This window comes from Gracilinanus agilis, chromosome 1, assembly GCF_016433145.1.
Source record: "Gracilinanus agilis isolate LMUSP501 chromosome 1, AgileGrace, whole genome shotgun sequence".
NCBI lineage: Eukaryota > Metazoa > Chordata > Mammalia > Didelphimorphia > Didelphidae > Gracilinanus > Gracilinanus agilis.
In genome coordinates this window covers 424,371,479-424,388,730 of record NC_058130.1, presented here as the reverse complement: position 1 = coordinate 424,388,730, position 17,252 = coordinate 424,371,479, and the positions used below count along the sequence as shown (strand labels likewise).

General features: G+C 35.0%; 1 protein-coding gene across 1 annotated transcript in view; it reads left to right on the top strand.

Moving 5' to 3' along the window:
- Nucleotides 1-1,425: 1,425 nt before the first annotated feature.
- The window catches only part of LOC123252475 (palmitoyltransferase ZDHHC11-like), a 138,424-nt gene continuing 122,597 nt past the window's right edge, over nucleotides 1,426-17,252 (top strand). Inside the window, exon 1 of the mRNA XM_044681775.1 lies at nucleotides 1,426-1,527. Within this exon, the coding sequence (XP_044537710.1) occupies nucleotides 1,426-1,527 (102 nt within the window). The remainder of the gene's footprint in view (nucleotides 1,528-17,252) is intronic.

Below are 17,252 nucleotides of genomic sequence, written 5' to 3'. Positions count from 1 at the left end.
TTTAAAAAATTATGAGTTTGCTTTCTTTACCCTCTGTTTCTTATTTACCTTTTCATGTTTCTCTTGATTTTTGTGGTTGGGTATCAAACTTTCCATTTAGTCCTGGTCTCTTTTGTGCAAATACTTGGAAATCTTCAATTCTGTTGAATGCCCATACTTTCCCCTGGATGTATATAGTCAGTTTCGATGGGTAGTTGATTCATGGCTGAAGGCTCAGCTCTCTTGCCTTTCTGAATATCATGTTCCAAGCTTTGCGGTCTTTTAGCGTGGAGGCTGCCAGATCCTGTGTGATCCTGATTGGTGCTCCTTGATATTTGAATTGTCTCTTTCTGGCTTCTTTGTAAGATTTTTCTTTTACTTGGAAGCTCTTGAATTTGGCTATTATATTCCTGGGCGTTGTCTTATCTGGATTGACTGTAGAGGGTGATCTATGGATCCTTTCAATGTCTATATTGCCCTCTTGTTATAGAACTTCAGGGCAGTTTTGCTGAATAATTTCTTTTAGTATGGAGTCCAAATTTCTATTAATTTCTCCCTTTTCAGGGAGACCAATGATTCTCAAATTGTCTCTTCTAGACTGGTTTTCTTGGTCTGTCACTTTCTCATTGAGATATTTCATGTTTCCTTCTATTTTTTCAGTCTTTTGACTTTGTTTTATTTGTTCTTGTTGTCTTGAGAGATCATTATCTTCTAATTGTTCAATTCTAGCCTTTAAGGACTGGTTTTCGGCTATCATCTTTTGATTTTCGGCTATAATCTTTTGGTTTTCCTTTTCAATCTGGTCATTTCTGGTCTTTAGTTGACTTGCCTTGCTTTCCAATTGCGAAATTCTGCCTTTTAAACTGTTATTTTCTTGCCAGATCTCTTCCATCCTCCTCAACATCTCATTTTTGAACTCTTCAATAGCTTGTGACCAGCTTTCATTGTTTTGGGGAGGTTTGGATTTTTGTTTGGCCTCCTCTGTTGTCTGGATTTTCTCTGTGTAGAAGTTGTCAAGTGTTCCAGAATTTTTCTTCATAATCTTTTTCTTCTGGGCTTCCCTATGGCTTGCCATTGTTAGCCCAGCCCCTTTTCAGCTTTGTCTTCACACTCAGGGTCTGCCTGCACTTTCTAAGCTCACGAGGGCTCCGGTCTCCTTGTCCTTGGGGTCAGGCCTCCTGGTAGTCCCCGGTCTGCCCCTCTGCCTGAGGCTCCTTCAGTGGTCTTGGGGGCTGCTTCCACAGCCAAGCTCCCGTCTACACTGGGTCCTCACTCAATGTCCTAGCTTGCGCTGGAGATCTTTATTCGCGCCTAGGGCACTGCCTTCACCCGCTCGGGTAAAGTCCCTGCTTTAGAGATCTTTATTCGCGTCTGGGGCAATGCCTTCTCCCTTGCAGAGGCTCAGGAAAGTCCCTACATTAGAGATCTTTGTCCGCGCCCAGGGCAATGTCTTCACCCGCGCAGACTCCAGGGAACGTCCATGCACACACCCCAGCCACTTGGGGTCCCACATCTTGCAGCTCACAGGTTCAAGCCCTGGGGCTGCTAGTGATTTACTGGTTGCCCCAATCCTGTTTTCACTCTTGTGTGTTGGCCTTGGCGCTGTGCGTGGTGTGTAGGGGAGTGGAGGGGCTTCTTCCTCTTGTGTTTTAGTGAGAGCTGTTTCACCCTTTTATAGTGTGGAAATGCCCCGATTCTGCATACCTTCAATGCTGTGCCCTTTTGTGGGGTTCCTTCGTTCATCTGGGTTCGTTTTTATGTCCCCTTGAGGAGTCCTGTATGCTTCGGTTAGGAGAGATTGAGCAGCTTCTCCTTACTCTGCCGCCATCTTACTGGAAGTCGAGATGAATTTTTAAAGTAAGAAGGTAATCCTCTGTGACCAGCAGTACAACCAACCAGCTTTTTCCTGTCCAAATGAACTGCCCCCTACCACAATTGTTCTCTGTTCTTTAATTGTTGTTACTTTAGTTCTTTTGGTTTAGAATTATTGACCTTTTAATTGCTAAAGGTAATGGTCTTTTCTCAATCCTTATACTTCTTAACCTCTTTTTCACACTGCAGCTTTTAGCATTGCTGATCACTTTTTCCTGTTAGGTTTTTTAATACCACTCTCTTCTGGTTCTCTTCTTTTATTTCTGGCATCTTTTTAATCTCCTTTCCTGAATTTTCATCCATTTCAGATCTACTAACTATGAATTTTCTCCAAAGCTCTGACTTGGCCCCTCTTCCCTTTTCCCTTTAAACTATCTCATTTAGTGATCTCATCCAATTTTATGGATTTAATTATCAACTCCAAGAGGATGATTTCGAAATCTATATGACCAGCCTTAATCTCACTCCTGAGGCTTAATACTACTTTGCCAACTACCTTTTGAATATCTTGAATTTCATGACCTATAGGCATCTCAAATTCAACACGCCTAAAACAAAGTTCATTATCTTTCTCCCAAATCTTTTCCTCTTCCAAATTTCCCTATTAATGTCAAGGACACCATCATCTTCCTAATCATGCTAGCCTAGGCTCAAAACTCAGTATCCTCCTTGACTTATCATTTTCACACAACCTACATATCCAATCTGCTGCCAATTTTTTTTTATTTCTGTTTTCCCAACATCTCTTGTAGGTCTCTTTTCTTTCCTATTTACAACTCAGTTTCAGATCCTACTCATTCCCCCCCCCCCCCGCTTAGCTATTGTGATAACTTTCTTCTTTGTCTCTCTACCTCATGTCTCTCCTCACTATAAACCACTAAAGTGATTTTCTTAAAACACGGATCTGATCATTTCATCTTTCCTCCTTTCTGTCCCTTCTCAATAAACTCCAGTGTCTCCATAAATTACTTCCAAGATCAAATACAAAACCCTCTGGCATTTAAAGGTCTTCATAACTTGTTTCTTTCTTTACCTTTTCTAATTGGGTTACACTTTACTTCCCTCTATGTGTTCTACAATCCAACTACCTTGCCTCCCTGCTCTTCCTTCTTTAAATCACTCTGTCTTCTATCTCTAGATTCCTTTACACTCACTCTGTCAGTCATTTTGCACCCTAAATCTACCATCTCTCTGTAGATAGCATGTTTTATCATCATTTCTCTGGAATCATGCTTGAATGGTCTTTTTAAACATTTATTTTTTTAATATAGTTGCTGTTCTTAATAATAATTTTTTGACATTTTGCAATCTATGTTCTGTCATTCCCTTCCTCTTCTCTTCTCTCCCTGAGATAGAAGGTAAAAAAATATAGATCATTCATGTGCTATCATACAATATATATTTCCATATTTATCATGTTGTGAAAGAAGACACATATCACTCACAAGAAAAAACCTCATGAAAGAAATAAAGTGAAGAATTGTTTGCTTCAGTCTGCATTCAGATTCAGTCAGTTCCTTCTTTGGTGATGGATAGCTTTTTTTCTCCATGGGTCCCTTGGAGCTGTCTTGAATCATTGCATTGCTGACAATAACTATGTCATTCATAGTTGATCATTGCATACTATTGCTGTTAATCATTGTTTTTATCATAGTTCTTATAGTGTTCCAAGTTGCTTGTTTTTACAGTGTTGCTATTATTATATAAATGGTTCCCTTGGTTCTGGCCATTTAATTTTTCATCAGTTCATAAAAGTCTTCAAAACTGATTATTTTTATAATGTCAATGTTATAGTATAAATCATTCTTCTGGTTCTTCTTATGTAACCTTGCATCAGTTCATACAAATCTTTCCATGTAATTATGAAGTCTTCTGTTTTCTCATTTCTTAGAGCACTATTGTACTCCATCACATTCATTTACCACAATTTATTCAGCTATTCTTCATTTGTGGGTTTCCAGTTTTGTTTTTACCACAAGAGAGCTATAGTTTTTTTTAGTCTTATACAATGAACCCTCTTAATGAGATAGGCAGAGAGGTAATGACTAAAGAAATCTGAAAGAGAAATAATAACTGCTAGAATAATATTGTAGAAAGGTAGAATAGGATCATGAAATAAATCAGGAAGAGAGGTCCCTCCTCAGATTTCATAAGTGAAAATAAACACCACAAGAAGGAGCACTATGATAAGAGAGGCCTGTCAATAGGATTGAGAGAGGGAGCAGGATTTCTCAGGCCCCTGTTGATATAGGAAAATGGGAAGATGGTAGTATACAGAGCTTGAAGAGAGAAAAAAAATTTGCTTTGGGAGAAAACAAAAGTGAACCGATGAGTATAGGTTAAAAGGATTGCTAAGCAGTAAAGGACTGACTGAAGTTACGTACAATAAATTTATAATGCATAAAACCTGAGCAATTTCATGGCCTTGAAGAAGTTTCTAGTCATTTCTCTCTAAATTTTGTCACTATCAACAAGGGTTTCTTCTTTGCCTATTTAGGCTAGTATAGACATTCTTCCTTCATATTTTTAAACATTTTATATTTTCTCATAAAGCACATCGGTTCTGAAAAGTTACAGGCTAACACTAGTGGTTCCATTATTGTCAATGATGATAATGGATAACTATATAGAAATATTGGAAAATCTGTTCTTTTTTTTCAAATTTAAAAATCACATTCCAATTTCATCTACAAATGCTTTTGGATGATCTGTCTTAGTTGGAACTCATGCTAAGATTTCTGCCTATTTTCCCCTCTACCATTTTAAAATTTTATTTTATTTGGTAGGGGAGGGTGTTGTGTGTTTGTTTTATGAGGAGTATTACTTATATTCTTCTACTATCTTTCTACATAATATTTGCAAAGAAGATTGTATTATAACCTGGAGTTGTCTTTGGCTATTAATGTCTCTTCACTTGGAAGAGAGTTCAGTGTTTGGTGGGTGAACCTATTTATGAGTTCATTGGGCCTATTCATTGTGATAACTGTTATCATTGTGATAACATTGATTAAGCTTCTCTTAAGAAATAGGGTTAGAGGGCAGCTGGGTAGCTCAGTGGAGTGAGAGTCAGGCCTAGAGACAGGAGGTCCCAGGTTCAAACCCGGCCTCAGCCACTTCCCAGCTGTGTGACCCTGGGCAAGTCACTTGACCCCCATTGCCCACCCTTACCAATCTTCCACCTATGAGACAATACACCGAAGTACAAGGGTTTAAAAAAAAAACAAAAAAACAAAAAAAAAAAGAAATAGGGTTAGGGGGGCAGCTGGGTAGCTCGGCGGATTGAGAGTCAGGCCTAGAGACGGGAGGTCCTAGGTTCAAATCCAGCCTCAGACACTCCCAGCTGTGTGACCCTGGGCAAAGTCACTTGTCCCCCATTGCCTACCCTTACCACTCTTCTACCTAGGAGTCAATACACAGAAGTTAAGGGTTTAAAAATGTAAAAAAAAAAAAGAAATAGGGATAATTATAGTCAGTGTAGCACAATGGATAGAGTGCCAAGGATGGAATCACAAAGACAACTTCCTGAGTTCTAATCTGGCTTCAGATGCTTACCAGTTGTGTGAACCCTGGGCAAGTCACTTAACTCTGCTTCAGTTTCATCTGTCAAATGAGTTGGGGAAGGAAATGGCAAGGCACTCCAATATCTTTTGCATGAAACTCCAAATGGGGTCAGCAAGAGGCAGACAGGATTGATACAACTAAACAACAAATGTACATACATATGTATATGTGTGTATGTATCTGTCAGTCTATTTATCCATAATATATTCATTATGTTCTTCTGTCCCCAAAACTTCAGTGGTTACATTTTACCTACTAAATTGAGATATAATTCCTGAGGCTGGCTCTTTCATTAACTTTCTAACCTTTAGCATTTCAATGGATTCTTGAGGTCATCCATATGTGTTGCTGTTGTTTAGTCATTCATTCATGTCTGATTCTTAATGACTCCAAGGACCTTGGCATGCCAATACTGTCCATGTGTTTTCTTGCATGTAATATGTCACAAATGATGTCCTTGTAATTCTACCCCCCCCAATACATTTAAACCATCTCAGCTTCTGTTGGGAATTCTAAACAGTCGTTTTCTAAAAGCTATGTGCCAAAAGACTATATCAGCAAGATATTCCATGGCAGTGCAGACAATATAACACAGCAAACAATTGTTACAAAACTTTGGTAAAAAACGTTTAAATTAGAAGTTAATAAGGATTACATGAGTGTGTCAAGCTTTTAAATGCAAGTTGTATGGCGCTTTTATTCAGATGATGTTTCATACCAAGACTATAAGTTCATTTGCATAACATTGCTTTATAGGTCATGCTTTTGTGGTAACTCTTCCTGGACCTTCAGATTCTAGGAAGAAAAGGGAAGGAAGAAAATATACTGCAGTGGAAAGAACACTGATTCAGATGTCAAAGAATGTGTATTCATGTCCCACCTTTGTTAACTTGGGCAAGTTGCTGAACCTTACTGGATGTCAATCCTTTTGGATTGGATTGTTTCTGAGATTCTTTTCAAGGGCGTCTTATGTGGTTTCTGGGCAAAGATATTGGAGTGGTCTGCCATTTCCTTCTCTAACTGATTAAGACAAGCAAAGGTTAGGTGACTTGCTCAGAGTCATACAGATATTAAGTATCTGAGGCTGAATTTGAGCTCGAGTATTTAATTCCAGGCTTGACACTATCCACTGAGCCATCTTTCTAATCCATCCATATGAGTACCATCTGCAATGGCATATATCATGATATAGTCATGATTTTTTATTCTTTTTGATTGTTGCCTACATATTCCTATAAATCTTCTACAGAGGATTTATTCAAGGTGCTATAGACCTTTCTCTAGAGCTTTTTACAGATACGTATGTGTGTAGTGTTTTATATATATATGCATATATACATATACAAATATATGTATATAGATGCCATATAATATACATATATGTATACAAATACAATATATGTATGTATACAAAAAAATATATATATATACAAATATATAAAATACATACTATATATATATATACACACAAAAAATATATATGTATACCTGAGACTTGAATACATACATATGTATTTATGTTTTCAAGCCTCAGATGCTTTTTTGGGTATCAATATATTCATTGCCAACTCTTCTTCTTAAATGGAAGAACACTAACTACCTTCTTGTACCCCCTAGGACACAGGGTAATTTTTCTAATTCACTTTTTCCAAAGATGGCTTTAAATAAATACCCATGGTTTTTAACATTGAAAAAGTAACTGGGAGGTGAGCTTTTCTTTGAGAGGAATGTATAAAACTTTTTTAGTCACACTTTACATATATTCAGGTCTTTTCCTGTAACATGCAAATTTCCTTTCCTTAGTTATCTATGGCAGCTCTGTGGGTATGCTCTGTAATTTATGTTGCATAAAGCCTAAGGTGGGATATAGCAATGCTCTTGAAATGTTTGTTATTTAATGTAGGTTGAAGTGAGGAGACCAGAGGATTTTTCTTATTAGTGACTGTGTTATTAATATTCTTTTTACTTTGCTAATGTTTTCATGCTGAGAATGTGTTCTGCTTAATCCAACGGGAAATTGCGATGGAAATAGAAAGGGAAATGGAGATTGAGGTCACTTCTAATGTCCTGTTCTAATGTGAGTGTTTTAGATAGGCGAGACTGAAATAAATCCAAAGAAACATTTGCAGGAAATTTTTTTCTCTATTGAGCTTTAAGTTAAAACATTTTTACTGTGAATGACACATAGGACTTCTCAGCATTAAAAGAAATCAGTCCTAGAAAGCAAAATCTTTGGTGGCATAAAAGTTAGGTATTTTGCTGACACCTACTTCATTAGGGAGTTCCCTGTGCTCTGAAAACATTGTCTTTTGTTTATATTTCAAGTAATTTAGTCCCTGAGACCATGCCAATGCTGGATAGGATTATAGAAGCAATAGGTTATGATCCTATTAGTTATCTTTTTGAGGCTATGGGCTCATGGTATTCCGTGAAAAATGTGTTTTCAAAACACATTTCTTCCTCCCTTCCAGTAAAATGTGACATGTTTTAATGGCTCTTTTATTAAAAGAGAGGAGGACAATTTGACATATCTGCTAAAGCAAATTCGAGGTAGTATTTATTATGGTGAATGTCCTCAGAGTACAGTAGTCTAAAATTGGTACTTACTAAGAAATCCTTATAGAAAAGTTTAGTGGCACTTTCCTGGAATATAAGAGTTTCTGATATAAATGTTATTAGGTAAAAGTGCTTTGTTTTGTTTTAAACAGGGAAATGACAAGATAAAAATAACATTAAAAAGTTTGATCTTATGGTAGTCTGATAGTGTGTGGTGCAATGGAATGAAGAGAAAGGAAGAGAGAAGAGTAAAAAACGAGTCAAGATTTTTAAGCTTAAGTGAACAGAGAATGACTATCATTAACAGAAACAAGGAGGTCATGAATGACTTGGTTAAAAAGCTAAATTTCTCAGTTAGCACTGAAAATTATTAACTTCCATCTTATTTCACTGATAGCTTTCATTAAATTTCCAACCAATAACCTACATATGCTGCTTCCTTAATTCCTCCCCATATAATTTTCTTTTTTTAAAATAATATATTTTTTATTAATTTTTAGCATTAAAAATTTTTTGAGTTCCAAATTCTCTCCCTCCTTCTCACTCATCCCCTGTCCTTTGAGAAGGCAAGTAATATGACATTAGTTATTCACTTGAAATCTTGTAAAATATATTTCTATATTAGTTATATTGCAAGACAAAAGCAAGAAAAATAAAGTGAGAAATTATATTTAAATTTGCACTTCAAATTTATCAGTTTTCTCTCTGGAGGTGAATAGCATTTTTTTTCATTATGAGTCCTTTGAAACTAGCTTGTTTTATATTGTATTGATCAGTACAGCTAAATCTTTCATAATTGATCATCATTACAATAATGGAGTTACTTTGTACCTGGTTCTGTTCACTTCACTTTGCATCAGGTCATATAGATCTCAAAGTTTTTCTGAAACCACCCAACCGTAATTTCTAATAGCATATTAGTACTCCATCACAATCACATGCTACATCTTGTTTAGCCATACCCCAATTAATAAGCATCTCCTCAATTTCCAATTCTTTGCCATCACAAAAATACATTTTCTCTTTGATCTTCTCGCTCCTCATGAAAACTGGCTTCTGCCTTCATGAGTCTGTAAAACCATGGAGTGTGTGGATTTTCTGAGACTCATAAAATGCACTCATAATAGGTCACTTTTGCTCTGCACATTGGGCATGCTCCTTATTCCTGGCTAAAAACCCTGCAAATGAGGAAACTGAGGCAAACAGAGGTTATTATGGGACTTGCCTGTCATCATACAGTTAATATTTATTTAAGGTGAGACCTGATAACCTCTCTTCCTGCCTTCAAAACTGGTCTTCTATCCATTATATACCACTCGTTGTCTCTTATTAAGAATTATTACATTATAGACCCCTCTATACATACATCTAGGGGAAAATATTAAATTAGTTTAAAATCTTTCAGCTAATTTTTCAGAAAAATATGTGTGTGTCTATGCACATGTTTCCCCTTTCCCATGAACACTGAAACAAGGATAATTTTTAGGTCTGTTATTATCATCATCATTTGGGAAGTCTCTTGCCAAAAACATTCCCGGGCTGTAATTTTGAACTAAAAATATTAGTGTTTCTTAGGGTCACTTAAAGGGCCTCATAGGTTGAGTGTATTATTAATTTTGTTTAATAACTTGCTTTTACCTGTCAATGATAAATTTCTATCCTTAATACTTTCCTTACATTTTAAATACAATGTCCTCTCTCGCTTTATTTGTCTCTGTATATATACTATTTCTTTCTCATTAGAACTTAACTTCTTGAGGATCAGTACTATTTCATTTTTATCTGTGCCCTACTCAAAGCACCAAGTTTGACAGCAAGCAGAAAGTAGTTGCTTAACTCCTTACTAGTCAAATAATTGGGGCTGAGAGGACAAGAAGAAACCAAAGGGAAGTTGACACAAGCGAACAGAAAGAGAAAGAAAGAGAGAGAGAGAGAGAGAGAGAGAGAGAGAGAGAGAGAGAGAGAGAGAGAGAGAGAGAAAAGAAGAAGAAGAAGAAGAAGAAGAAGAAGAAGAAGAAGAAGAAGAAGAAGAAGAAGAAGAAGAAGAAGAAGAAGAAAGGAAACAAGGAAGGAAGCTTTTGGCTTCTTCATTTTGACTGACTTTGACCATTGGCCACTGGAAACAGCCTGATCTTAGAAAGGAGACATTGATTCTTTGGGACTCCATTTCCTCTTCAGTAGAACAGAAGGTTCCTATCTCAGATGATTAAAATTCTTCAGTTTCTGGGATTCTGTGACTTAAAAACTCTACTTCAAGGGCTCCATTCAGAGACTTTTAGTAACCGTGGAAAAGCTAGACTTGCACATTTTAAAAGTAAAAGTCTTTTGTTTTTGTTTTCATGTGAATTCCTGATTTATTTTGAGGTCCCAAACTAGAAAGTCAGCTAAAATCCTTGTGCTTTCAAGCTGCTTTGTGGCACTTTTAAGGATTCTAGACAGATAAGGTAAGTTTTCAGAATTATTCATTTGTTTTTTCTTTAAGTCAGTTTGATCTAAAAGTGACCAATTTTAGGAAACTAAATTTCCCTGGAAAGCAGCTATAATGTGGCCCAAATTAGAGAAGATTCATTTGCAAAAACATCCATTTTCCCCCCTTTCCTTTTCTTGCCTGAATTGTGCAGGTATTTCACCTTAACAACACAAGCTAATTATGACATGTAAATAGTCCTGTACTCTGGAGCTCAGTAGCAATATTGCAGGTAAAGGAATTGTTCCTTTAAAAATTTAATGATGATTGGAAAAATACAGTCAGGATCCCATTATGAAAATAGCCTCTGTGCTGTCATCTGTTCTTTGATTTAGCTGCTATAACAATAAACTGTTATGATCCAGAATAGGACACAAAGGGTAGCATATGGGACAATTGAAACATGAGGTATGGGGTAGGAAAGCTAATGCTGAAAAAAAGTGTCAAGTACAAATCTTTGTTTTATGACAATGTAGGAAGAGGAAGCCAGTTCTGTACTTACTGTTGCTTTGCTTTTTACTTGTGTTAACAATGATCATCTACAAATTCATATGCTTATGTACTTACAGGGAGAGGAGGAGGACACAAGGCAAAATAGCACGCAGATATTTTTCCTTTCCCATTCTTACAGTTAGCTTTTAGGTTGTTATCATCCACTCTTCCCACTGTTGGTCTTGTGGCATATTGGCAGTTCATCTGGACTTGAATTGGGGTTCCGTTCTGTTTTAATTTTTTTCATATATTTCCCCAAATCTCTTGAAATCCTAAAACCACATCAGACAGAAAACAGCAATATATTTTTTAAGATTCTGTGAACGGTTCTTGTCCCAAAATCTTGTGTCTTGGAGTTTGTCAAATACTAGGTTACTTTGGTCATTTACTACTGTATATTGTGTACTTAATCTATTCCACTTACCCACCACTATATAGCCTATACCAGATTGTTTTGTATATGTCAGATTACTGTTTTGTAATAAGTTTGAACTCTGGTATTGCTAAGCCACCTTCCTTTACATTTTTTTCATTGATTTCCCCCCCCCCCCCTTTTTTATCTTTTGTTCTTCCTGGTGAATTATTTTTTTTTCTAGTTCCATAAAATTTTTTTTTGTTAATTTGATTAGTATGGCACTAAATAAGTCAATTAATTTAGGTGAAATTGTCTTTTTTATAATATTGGCTCAGCCTACCTATGAGCAATTAATATTTCTCCAGCTGTATAGAACTGACTTTATTTGCATATAAAGTGTGTTCTATATAATTCTTGGATTTGCCTTGGCAGGTAGACTTCCAAAGTATTTTACACTGTCTACAGTTATTTGAAATAAAATTTCTCTTTCTGTCACTACCCTCTGAACTTTGTTGGTAATATATAGAAATGCTAATAATTTATGTGGGGTTTTTTTGCAACTTTGTTGAAGTATTTATTTCAAATAGTTTTTTATTTTTTTATTTGATTTTCTAGGATTCTCCAAGTATGCCCTCATATTATTTTCAAAGAGTGAATTTTGTTTCTTCTTTGCCTGTTCTTATACCTTTAATTTCCTTTTCTTCTCTTTTTCTATAGCTAGCATTTCTAGACCATCCTGAATAATAGTAGTAATAAGGACATCCTTGTTTCACTCTTGATTTTATTGGAAAGGCTTCTAGCTTATCTCCATTACAGATAATGCTCACTGAGAGTTTTAGCTAGATATTTATCTTTTTAAGATCTCCATTTGTTTCTATGCTTTCTAGTGTTTTAATAGAATGAGTATTGTATTTTGTCAAAACCTGTTTCTGTATCTATTGAGATAATCATATGATTTCTCTTGGTTTTGTACTGATATGTTCACTTTTGTTGATAGTTTTCCTAATACATATATATGATCTTTGAGATATGTTGCTGTAATCTCCTTGCTAATTTTAAGAATTTTGCATTTATATTCATTAAGGAAATTGACCTATAAATTTCTTTCTCTGTTTTTTTCTGCTCTTCTTGGCTTAGGTTTGTGTCATAAAAGGAATTTGGTAGTATTCCTTCTTTGCCTATATTTCCAAATAGTATATATATATATATATATAGTATTGGAATCAATCATTCTTTTTTAAACTCTTATCTTCTGTCTCAGAATCGATGCTAAATATCAGGACCAAATCAGAAGAGTGGTGAGGCCTATATAATTGGGGCTAAATTACTTGCCCAACTAGGCAGTGTCTGAGGTCAAATTTGAAACCAGGTCTTCTAACTCTAGGCCAGGCTCTTCATCCACTGAACCATCTAACTGCCCCAAAATTAATTGTTGTTTAAGAGTTTGGCAGAATTCACTTGTAAATCTATCTGGTTCTGTGGATTTTTTCTGAAGGAGCTCATTTATGGTTTATTCATCTGGGAGACTGGTATTTCATAAGCATTCATCTATTTCATTTAAGTTGCCAGACTTATTGGCATGCAATTGGGCAAAATAGTTCCTAATAATTACTTTAATTTCATCTTCATCAATGGTGAATTCATTCTTTTCATTTTTGATACTAGTAATTTGATTTTCTTTTTTAAAGTTAAATTTATCAATTGTTTATTTTCTTAATACCAGCTCCTAATTTTATTTATTATTTCAACATTTTTCTTATTTTCAGTTTTATTAACCTCTCCTTTGATTTTCAGGATTTTTTCTAGTTTTTTTTTTTTAGTTGCATACCCAGCTTGAACTACTCTTTCTCTATTTTATCATTGATGTAAATATTTAGAGATATAAAATATCCCTAATATTGTTTTGGCTACATCTCACAAATTTTGGTAAGTTTTCCTATTATTCTCCTTTTTTAATGAAATTATTGTTTCTATGGTTTGTTCTTTGACCAACTTGTTCTTTAGGATTAGATTATTTAGTTCCCAATTAATATCTAATCTATGTTTCCATATCCTTTCATTGAATATAAGTTTTTTTCATTATGTTCTGAAATGGATGCATGAAATATTTCTGTTTTATGTGTCTGGTTGTTAATCTTTTATGCCCTAATACATGACCAATTTTTGGGAAGTTGTCATGGGTAGCTGGGAAGGTATATTCCTTTCCATTTCCATTCAATTTTTTTGGAAGTCTATCATATCTAACTTCTAAATGTCTATTCATCTCCCTAACTTCTTTCTTACTGATGCTTAGGTTTATCTAGTTATGATAGGGAAAAGTTGAAGTCTCCCAATGGTATAGTTTACTCTCTATTTCCTCCTGTAATTTGTTTTCCTTTAAGAATTTGGATGTTATGCCATTTGGTGCACACATATTTAGTATTAAAATTACTTCACAGTTTATGGCACCTCTTAACAAAATGTAGTTTCACTCCTTTTCTCTTTTAATTAGGTCTCTTTGCTTTTCCTTTGAAATCAGTATTGCTACCCTTGTTTTCTTCTTTAAGATTCATCTGAAGCATAATTGAATCTGCTACAGCCCCTGACTTAAAATTTGTTTTTAATTTATTTAAAAATATTTTTCTGTGTTTACAAATTCATTTTTTTTCCCTCCCCATTCCCAGAGCTGACAAGCAAATCCACTAAGGTTGTACAAATGTTGTCACTTGATACCTATTTCCATATTATTCATTTTTGCTATAGAGCAATCTTTTAAAGCCTAAAATCCAAATAACATACCCATATACATATGGATATGTTAATTGGGGTTTTATATATATATATACATATATATAAATATATATATATGTAATAAGTGATGTCATATGTTTTCTTTTGCATTTCTTCTTCCATAGTTCTTTCAATGTGGAGAGCATTCTTTCACATAAGTCCTTCAGGAATATCCTGGCTTGTTGTATTGCTACTAGTAAAAAAGTCCATTGCATTGGATTGTTCCACAGTGTTTTACTTTGTACAATGTTCTCCTGGTTCTGTTCCTTTCACTCTGCATAAGTTCATTGAGATTCTCCCAGTTCATATAGAAATCCTTCAGTTCATCATTCCTTACAGCACAATAGTATTCCATCACCATCAGATACCATAATTTGTTCAGCTATTCCCCAATTTAGGAACAATACTTCATTTTCTAATTTTTTGCCCTCACAAAGAGTTGGCTATGAATATTTTTAAACAGGTATTTTTCCTTATTATCTCTTTGGGGTACAAACCTAGTAGTGATATTGCTGGATCAAAGAGCATATAATCTTTTAACGCCTTTTGGGCATAATTCCAAATTGCCTTCCAAAATAGTTGGATTATTCACAATTCCACCAGCAATGCATCAGTGTCCCAATTTTGCTGCATCCCTTCCACCTTTTATTATTTTCCTTTATTGTTATATTGCCAGCCTCTGATTTTTATTCTATATTTTTCTGCTTTGAGTGTGTTTCTTAACAACACATTGCTGGATTCTGGCTTTTTAATCCGTTTGTTTTTGGGTAAGTTCATTTAATTTATATTCAGTTACGATTATTATTTTCCTTCATTTTATTTTTCCCTCTTTTTCCTTCTCTCTTGCTCTTATTCTTGCTCTCCTTATTTCCTATGTCCCTCCTCAAAAGGCTGTTTTGCTTCTAATCGCTGCTTCCATGAACTTGCCTATTCTTCTGTTCCCTTCCCTTCTCTTTTCCCCTTTCCTTACTATTTCCTGGTAGGGTAAGATAGATTTACCTACCCATTGAATTCAGTGTTTTACACCCAAATCTAAAGTGTTATTCCCATTTTTTTAGTCAGTATTCAAGTGTTGCCTACCAAACACACCCATCTTCTCCTCTATTTAAAAAGCTCTTCCTTTCTCACTTCTTTTATGAGATAATTTTCATCTTACACTCACACCCTTTATGTGCTGTCCTAACAACCCCCCCAAATTATAAAATTCTTATGAGTATCAAGCATCATCTTCCCATATAGAAATGCAAATATTTTAACCTTATTGATTCCCTTATGATTTTCTATTTCATGTTTACTTTTTATGCTTCTCTGGAGTTGTGAGTTTAAAAGTCAGATTTTCTCTTTAAGTTCTAGTCTTTTCAACAGGAATACCCGAAAGTTTTCTATTCATTAAATATTCATTTTTTCCCCTGAAGGATTATACTCAGTTTTTATTTTTGATTGTGATCCTAGCTGCTTTGCCCTTTGGAATATCACATTCAAAACTCTCTGCTTCTTTAGTGTAGAAGCGGCTAAATTTGTTATTATATTGACTGTGACTCTACAGTATGAGTTATTTTTTTCTGACTGCTTACAATATTTTCTACTTGACATGGAATTTTGGAAGTTGGTTCTATTTCTGGAAGTTTTAATCTTAGGATCTCTTTAAGCAGGTAATTGGTAAAGTTTTTTTTTCTTCTCGATTTTTAAAGTAATATACTTTAGTAACTACAACGACCAAAAACCATTTAAAAAAAGAAATGCAAAAAAATTATGTGCAAACCACAAACTCTAATGTTTATAATTTGTTTAAAAATAAATAAATTATATATGTGCTAATATAAACATCCTTTGTTTTTGAGTTTCCTTTGAATTTATTTTACTTTGATCCCTTTTCTCTTTATTTTGTAGCTTATTTTTAATGTAATTATTTTATATATTATTCTTATCCTCTCTTCTTTTTTTCACCTCTTCATATTTTTCTTATTTTTCTAATATTTGCCATTTGCAATAACATAATGCAATCTGTTATATTCAAATATCACAATTGATTCAGTCATTTCTCCCAGTCATTGAATTTTGTGTTATATTCAGTTACTTTATCATTAGAAACAAAGCTTCCCTAAATATTTTCATACATACACAGTTCTTTATCCTCTCTATGATGCCCCTAGGGCCTAATCTTAGAAATGAGATCACTAGATTAATGATCATGAACAGCTTTATAACTCTTAATGTATATTTCCAACTCCTTTTCTAAAAAAAAAAAATTTACAACTACTCTAGCAATATTAGTCCTTTTTTCTCCATGTTTTATCAGCATTTATTTTGATCGACTTAGCCAGCCTGGTTCTCATTTCACATGCTACCAAGACCATATTTAGCTAGATTGTTCATTAGGCAGCAGACACAATCTATTACTAGGACCATACTCTTTATAAAACCAAGTCTTTCCAACTTGGTCATACCTGGTAGAACTTTTGTTCCAATGCCATAACCCTCAGGAATTCAGGATTACCTCTACAGTATAATGATTGTTAAAGTAAGACTTTTAAGGGATAGCTAAGTGGCTCAGTGGATTGAGATTCAGGTCTAGAGTTGGGAAGTCCTGGGTTCATATCTGGCCTCAGACACTTCCTAGTTGTGTGACCCTGGGCAAGTCACTTAACCCTCATTACCTAGCCCTTACTTTATAACTAAAACACAGTCTTGATTCTGTAAGGGGTAAAAAGGGGGTTTTGATTGGGTGAATATTAAAAGGTTAGGTCACCAGGGAATTGAATAATTATCAATCACCAATTAAAAAATAACCTAAAGTCAAAATGACTTTTATGGAAGTTTATTTACAAAATATAGGAGAGAGTGGAAGTAGAAAGATGAGAAAAGGGTAGAATAAGATATTTGTATTCAAGTCTGGGCTTTACTCTGACAGGGCTCCAGAGGCCCAGCCAGAGTCTAAAAGTCAATTAAGAGTTTTAGCCCATAAAGGCTTTTCCCAATCAAGGCTATTACCTCCTGGGAGGTTAAAGGAGTCAGCCTTATTCTCTCATCACGTGTAGTTCTAAGAGAGAGATTTAAGAGCAGTCTCACCAAGGTCTTAAGGTCCCAGGTCCAGGTCACAACCCAGAAGTGCTCCTTCAGGTCCTGTTCATGAAACAGAAGAGACTCTCAGCTCACCGAACTCTCTTTTTAAAGGGGCCCTTCCTGTGCCTTCCTCTTAGT